Here is a 7,247-nt window from a genome sequence, read left to right on the forward strand (position 1 = left end):
TCAAGTTGAAGTTCAAAACAGCTTGCTTTTTGCTGGGGCTGCTTACTTCCTGAAATCAGACGGCGCCCTTTAGTACTTCAGTGTGCTGAGTCACAAGCCAGCCAGCTACACACTTGCTCTTTCATTTAACACCACCAGGCTCACAACCAGTCTTCCTCCATGGCAAAGTGAACATAAGGACCATGTCGAAAGCACCTTCTGGAGAGATTCCTATGAATGAAGCATCAAGACAGAACAAAAAGGATGCTTCTCCTGGCTTTATTGTACCTTGAGAAAATTTAACAACCCAGAAGAAAAAAATTTTTAAAAAGCTCTCCCCATAATCTTTACATAACAACCTATAGTTGCCTAGTTACTGTGTTGTTTATTTGAGGCCATTAAGCAAATTCAGATGACATGCATGACAAAAATTTCAAAAAGATTCTAGCCTCCTAAGGGCCAGTCAGGTCAGAACCCTAGAAGCCTAGAAATGACTGCTACCTACTGGCCCAGTCTTGCCTGTAGACAGATTTTGGTGAATTAGTTACCAACCAATAAAAATGGGATAATTCCACATAAATATCCAAAACTGAAATATTCTTTAAGAAACTTGAAAGATCTGGCAACAATGGACCAAAATTCCTGTTCAGGAACAAGACCTTTACACAGAATGGCTGCCCAACACCCACTGCATTCTTCTCTTTAGTACCTGTCCCTGTCAACACGCACCTAGGACCTCCCCTACACACCAAGCCCAACCACTTCATTTGGCAGGTGGTGAAAGTGGCTGCCGGAGAATTTTAATAACTTATCCAAGGTCACCCAATTAGATAAAGGCAGGGCTGGAGCCAAAAATTCCAAGATGCCCCATTCCCTGGATCTCCGGTTGTGGAAGAAATTGAGCACATTGAAGCAGTGTCTCTGATGATGTTGGCTCTAAAGTTATTTTAATTATAAATCGTCACTGGGAACTAATGAAAGCAGCAAAGCTGTGTTTGGGATAGAGCAGAAGAGCTGGGGAAAGTGGAGCTAGGGAATGGAATGTTTCCCGAGGGACCTTAAATGTAAGTAATCTATATTTAAAATAGTATGACTTTAGTGATTAACACCGTAGGGCAACAAAAAGCTGAATAAAAAATCGATCCTAGTTTAGCTATATGGAATAAATTAGAAATGATATTTCTTGGATTTTTCTATTAAAAGACTCATTTATCCCAGAATTCTGTTCCATTTCATTAGTTTGTGGAAACATTTAAAATAAGTGATTATTATTAAGGCCTTTAGGAATCTTTATGACCAATGATACTATTTTTCTTTTAGGCCAAGGTATAAGTTATCTATAAGTTTTGTTTACATAGCCAGATGAACTATAAGCAGGATAATACAAAGTACACAGGCACTAGTGGCCCTAATGTTTTTTTTTTTCTTATTACATCAGTTCAAAATAGGAGTGGAACTTTTCTTACATTCGCTTTTCTACATATTCCTAGCTCATATTGGTAATTCCATCCTGCTTCCTGGGAACCTGTAACTCTACCTGCATCATTCCCAGACACCTTCTACTTTGAAAGGGTTTTAAAGGAAGCCAAAACATTCTCTGTGTGTAATCTCAAAAATGACCCCCTTCTTCTCTTGCCTACCCAGATCATGACCTGGCCATCATCCATGTGACAAGTGGGCCATTTAACATGTTTTACAGTTCCCCAGTTCTTCCAGCAGAACCTGCAAACCACATCAGCACCATGCAAACCTGGGTACCAAGTAAGACTCTAAGCAGGAGACACAGTACTGCTCAGTGATGCTCTAGTGCCACTGGAAACTGCAGCCGCTAAAATTAAACTGACACTTGGCAGAAATTATCATAACACTTTCTATCACAGCCCTATGACAGAGAGTGTCTATGTGGCACAGGCAGAGCTGAGAATGGAGCTGTGTATCACGAGAGCAACTAACGCCTGAGGCCACCCAGTAAAAGTTTGAGTGGAATTTAGAAATTGGAACCAAAAAGCCAGCCTCCTAGACCTTCCCAGGAACCCAGAAGTTCTTGCTCAAGTTCAAAGTCCAAACTTCTCTTTGCCTCTGTCTCTGTTTTCTCATCAGAGAAGAAAGGAGGAGCTTTTTTGGTTGGGCAAAAACATGAAAGACTGTATTTTGTCATCTTCCAGAGTGGGTTTTCTCCCTGTCCTCCCTACCACCCTCAGGATCAAGGCAATCTTTGGAGCCAAGAGGCAAGGATTCTTAAGTGACAGGAGGACTACTTTTAGGGTAATGGGAAGGCACTTTTCCCCCTGGGGGCCACATTACTGCCTCTGTTCTGTCAACGTTTTGTTCTAACCTAAAGCATATGTTAACTTCCTCAGACACAGCTCAGGAGCCCTTCGAAACAGAGGGACATTCCTGGAGCCCTGCAGGTGCAGAATTACAACCTGCCATTGCTCATTATGCCTCAAATTCTCACAGGGTCTCAGATACAGGAACATTTGGGTTTTCTTGTTTTGCCATTTAAAAATAAAACAAATTAATGCAATTTTATATTTTATCAGCACAGAATAGGTATGCTCAGGAACTATCAGCCAAATGGTCAAGACAGTTTTGAAAGATTTTTCCCAACGTTTTTTCCCCACTCCTGCAACTTCCAGTCTGATGTAAGCCTTCCTAGTCCATAGCTGGCCAGTATGGAACCAGAGCATCGGACTTAACAGCAAAAGGGCTGTGTTCCCTTGTGGGAGGCGAGCCAAAGCTCTGCACTGTAACAGTCACCTTATTCAATATCACAAATTCACACAGTTTAGAATTCCAAGAATATAATGAAATTGGTAAATACATGAAGAGCAACCATTGGCAAAATGAAAACAATGTAAAATTTAGCTTTTCTTAGCCAACAGAGGAAAAGGCCAAGACATATGAGACATATGCAAACAGCAGAATACTTTTTCTTTCCTTTTTATTTAGTCACAACACATCAGTACAACAGAGGTCAGACCCTGTTCAGTGGAGGCTGTTGGAACTACACCTGCTAAAGGAATAAACCTGTAAAAGGATACTTTGATAGCCCAAATCAAATCAAATAAAGGAAGAAGGCAGAAAAGCCCTTTTTAATCTCAACAACCACATTTTCATGCACCTAAAGGAAAATACAACAAAGAAAATCCCAGTTAAAATACGCAGTTCTGGGGAAACTAGGTTATGCATTTAACAGGTTCCACTGCGCTATTCAATTGCCCACTCACTCACACGCCAGGATCGCTCATCCAAGCTAACTTGTGAATTTGAGATCCGTGACATTAAAAGTCATTGCATGGCTTCAGATTGGTAGATATAGGCATCTTCTATGCAACTGTCTTCAGTCTCTTCCCTGCCAACACTCCAAACGGGACCTGGACAACTGGTGGCTCTCCTAAGAAGGGCAAGTCTTAGCAGACAACAGTAGTTGGTCATATGGGTTCAGGGCCACTGATAGCTTATACATTCACCTTACTGCTGTAGGAGGCAGAGCATTAACTAGTCTCTCTTGGGTAAAGCTGGTCATCTGATTTGTCAACGCTTTGTTTGGAAATATAAAATTCAATAGACTCCCCTCCACACATCCCCTCCCCCCCACAAAAAGAATAGTATTTATACAATGCTTTAATCTGTCAAAATATTACCAAATAGAATGTTAACATTGAGCATAGCGATTTCAAAAATTAATCCTAAAAACAGACCACAACTATACAAGAAAAACAGACCCAAAACACTAGCTGAAGATTCTCAAAACTTTGAGGCAAAAACGGAATCACTCTTAGACAGATAGACTTACAGATTAAATTAGGCACAGTATAAACTTATCACAAAGTGTTGGTTTATACTATCTCAATTTAATGTTTTAAACAAAAATTAACAACTAGGCTTTTTAAAAAAACTGCTAATACATGACATGATAAAAAATGTAAAAAGACAAAAGTAAACCAACGAACCTTTAGTCTTTTTAAAAAATGTATCTGAAAGTGTACCTTTTTCCTTTTTTATTTTTACTGACGACTTTAAGGTGATGTTGGCAACAGTCCAGCTCAGCTGGGATTTTAAGCTTTCCCCTCCCACATTCTAGGGTATCAGTTCTTTAAAAAGCGCCAATCTCTGTCCCCCAAGGTCTATAAGGCTTGCCAAGGTTCGCTGCCTGCGTGGGTGCCGAAGGGCTCAGTGCATTAGGAGAGAGTAAATGGAAAGAGCCCAAGGAGAAGGGGAAGGCGGACAGCGAGGCCACCGAGGAGAGCAGAGGCGGCGACAGTTTGGAGGCAGAGGTGACCACGGGGAGCACCGGTCCAAGGCCGCCGCTAGGGGGCGCTCGCAGTGCTGGCGCCTCCGGATGTGCCGCGGCCAACCTGCCTTGGTGGTGTGATTCCGTGGGCGACGCGGTGGTGCCAGCGTTCCCGTGGCCGTTCTGGGGCAGCAACAGCGGGTGCGCGAGGTGCGGGTGATGTCCGAAGGCGCTCCCCCAGGGAATGTGTCCAAGACCCGCGTGGGCGCCACTCGCGGCTTCCCGCTGCGAGGCGTAGTTGTTGAGATGCGAGACCAGCCGAACGCGCAGCGGGTCGGAGGCATCCAGTCCCTCGATGATGCTCAGGTAACGGGCAACTTCTGCCAAGCACTCCCGGAACCCCAAACTCCGATAGTCCATGGCGAGGGCATGCGCATCAAAATAGCCTGAGAAAAAGAACAAAAGGAAAAACCTCAGGGCTTTGCTCATTTTCCGCATCTCTTTCACCCCAAAGGCAGCCCTGCCTGGCAAGTACCTACATCGTTAAAACATGGCACTCACGGGTGCTTCCTGAAATCCAAATATTTTTGGAGCTGACCAAAATCTCTGCATTAATCAACATGATGTGTTTACTAATGCAAGTTCAAAGTCCAATTAGAAGCTGCTGAGCAGAAATTGGGAATTATACCCTACCCGCAGATGAAACTATGTTCATTCCTTTAATGTTTTCCCTCAACAACAACAAAAAATACATCAAGGACAGAGAAACCACAGAGCAGTGAAATTCATTAGACACACAGATGTAAGTTATCAACCTGGGGCTTTTAGGCACTTGGTCCTAAGTAAAGCATTTTCCGGCTGGCGACAGCCACACAGACCATGGTCTCCCGCCTTCTGTTAGGTTTTTCCCTACTTAACCATACAGGTTTCTTTCCTCCACAGTCACATGGCACGTTTTAAAATTCTGTTTATGAAATTAAGACCCTGTACTTAAAAAAAGAAGAAAAAAAAAACCTGTTTCCCAAGCTCTATCTCAAAAATGCCAGTGCACAAATGTGAAAGCTACCTGATTTGAATCAGGGCTGTCACAACTTTCGAGGATCTCACAGAAGATAGGCAGTTTCCAAAAGATGCATTAGCTCAATTTGCAGAAGGCGGGGGTGATGAATTCACTGGAGAAAACCCGATGTGCAGCTGAAGATGTACTGACAGGCAGCCACACACTGTTCTCTCCCCACCCCCAAAGAAAAAGCAAGCAGGGGCTGCACCAATCCTGGCCCGCGTCTGCTGCCCCTCCACTCAGAGGCCCCACCAGAACTAAGGAGGTACCTTTCCCCCCTGCGGTGTGCAGCATTTTCAGGTGATCCACCGTCATCTGCAAGATCTCGGCTTTTTCTAGTTTAGCAGATCCCTAAAGAAGAGAATGGCAAAAGACTGATGAAGCTCAACTGCCTTGGGGAAACGACTTAAAATACATGCACGTATAAACATATGCTCTGTAAATCAAAAAAAAAAAATGTGGGTTTAAAACAGAATCAGTTCCCTTCAAAAAATCCGTTGGAATCTGTGCATGAGTTCATCATGACATAGCAACACGGCTATTTTCCAGGACACAAATAAGGTTCAGGAATATGGGGGGAAAGGATTCAGAGGATGTAGATAGCTACACCTAGCGCTCTACCTACTTTCTCCATTTACCTGTTTCTCAAAAGCGCTGGGTACCAGTCTCCTCAGCTCAGACAAACTGTTATTGATCCGGTCTCGTCGGCGCTTCTCAATGATCTGTGGGAAGGAGGCAAAACAAAGGCGGACCTTTCCATTACGGCTGTAAATTCCAAAGAAACGTGGAGGGGGGGGGGTTTCCCATTAATTAATAACAATCCAAGAAAGGGGAGCAATGTAAAAAGACTCACGCCTCTCCGTCTTTTCCTGGCCAGGATCTGAGAAGATGTAGTTGGGGACATGGACCCTAGAGCCGAACTCAAGTTTCTGGGGAGGGAAAAAAAAAAAGAATCGCTGTTGGGAGAGGGGAGGTGATTATTTGAGAGGTGACCCCAAAGCCCTGCCCGTACTAAGATTATTTTGGCAACGTGGGCTTTAAAGTGCCTGCAGGGTCCCTCGCCACGGGTGGTGACTAGCCCGCCACTCGCGGAGGTCAGCGCAGAGCACCGCGCGCCAGAGCCCCCGTGCGCTGTCACCGCGGCCTCTCCGGCTCGGATCCGCCGCCGCCAACTCACCCATTCTCGTCCGCACTCTCCTTCTCCACCTCTATGGTCTCATCCAGCTCGCTATCCGAGGAGCTGTAGTCGGGGTGAGCTCGCTTCATGCTGGCTGCGCGGAGGCTCCGGGGCAGGGGCGGCGCGGCGGGCAGGGAGGAGTTAACAACCGCGGCGCCTCTGCGCGCTAGGCTGCTCGCGTTCCGCTCACACTGATCCCGCTCACGCTCTGCCTCCGGTTAAGACTCAACCATCCCTTTCCCACGCTGAGCCCCTTCCTAGGGCCCTGGGGAGGGCGGGGGAGTAGGGAAGGCGGGCAAGGGGGCGGAGAGGCGGGGGCCGCGGCTCCCAGGCAACAGCTTCCCTCCGGCCAATCCGGCTTCTCACTCCGCTGATTGGCAGCCTCTCAGGGGAGGGGCGGGGCAGAGGCTCAGGGCAAGGGCGGACCTCGCCTCCGCCCCCCGCGCCCGCCTTTGCCCCGCGGCGGTGCGTCGGCTCCGCAGGGGCTCCGTCGGGCCTCCGCCGGGCCTCCACTCGGGGGAAAAGGAGGAGGCGCAGGCGGCGGTGGGCAGGCGGCGGGGAGGCGCGGGAGGCAGGGCTGGGACACAGCCCGCCGGTGGCCGCAGCCCCGCCCCGTCCCGCGCGCCCCGATTGGCCTGGCCGCGCGCCAGGGCCGCGCCTGCAGCGCCGCCGGTGAGCCGCACGCGCCGCGGGCCGTGGGAAAGTGCCGGCGCCCCGGCCGCCAGCCAATCCGGGCGGCTGGAGACGGCGACGGCGGCCGCGCTGGCGGCGGCGGCGGCGGCGGCACTGGGCGT

The 7,247-nt window shown here is 47.6% G+C and overlaps 1 protein-coding gene across 1 annotated transcript; it reads right to left on the reverse strand.

Moving 5' to 3' along the window:
- Positions 1-2,906: 2,906 nt before the first annotated feature.
- On the reverse strand, positions 2,907-6,900 carry Hey1 (hes related family bHLH transcription factor with YRPW motif 1). The gene is made up of 5 exons (XM_020176264.2): positions 6,454-6,900; positions 6,130-6,205; positions 5,915-5,998; positions 5,546-5,627; positions 2,907-4,662 (listed from the first exon to the last, which is right to left on the reverse strand). Exons 1-5 carry the CDS (start codon positions 6,540-6,542, stop codon positions 4,079-4,081), a joined length of 915 nt encoding a protein of 304 aa, XP_020031853.1. The 5' UTR covers positions 6,543-6,900; the 3' UTR covers positions 2,907-4,078.
- Between the last annotated feature and the right edge of the window lie 347 nt (positions 6,901-7,247).

This window comes from Castor canadensis, chromosome 3 (genome assembly GCF_047511655.1).
Source record: "Castor canadensis chromosome 3, mCasCan1.hap1v2, whole genome shotgun sequence".
NCBI classification, from domain to species: Eukaryota; Metazoa; Chordata; class Mammalia; order Rodentia; family Castoridae; genus Castor; species Castor canadensis.

Bases quoted from the DNA above. Each gene is read 5' to 3' on its own strand.
- Hey1 (XM_020176264.2), bottom strand. From the start codon at position 6,542: ATGAAGCGAGCTCACCCCGACTACAGCTCCTCGGATAGCGAGCTGGAT. The intron at 6,206-6,453 runs GTGAGTTGGCGG...TTCCCTCCCCAG, and splicing joins GAGAGTGCGGACGAGAATGG to AAACTTGAGTTCGGCTCTAG. The intron at 5,628-5,914 runs GTAAATGGAGAA...TCTCTTCTTTAG, and splicing joins CCAGCGCTTTTGAGAAACAG to GGATCTGCTAAACTAGAAAA.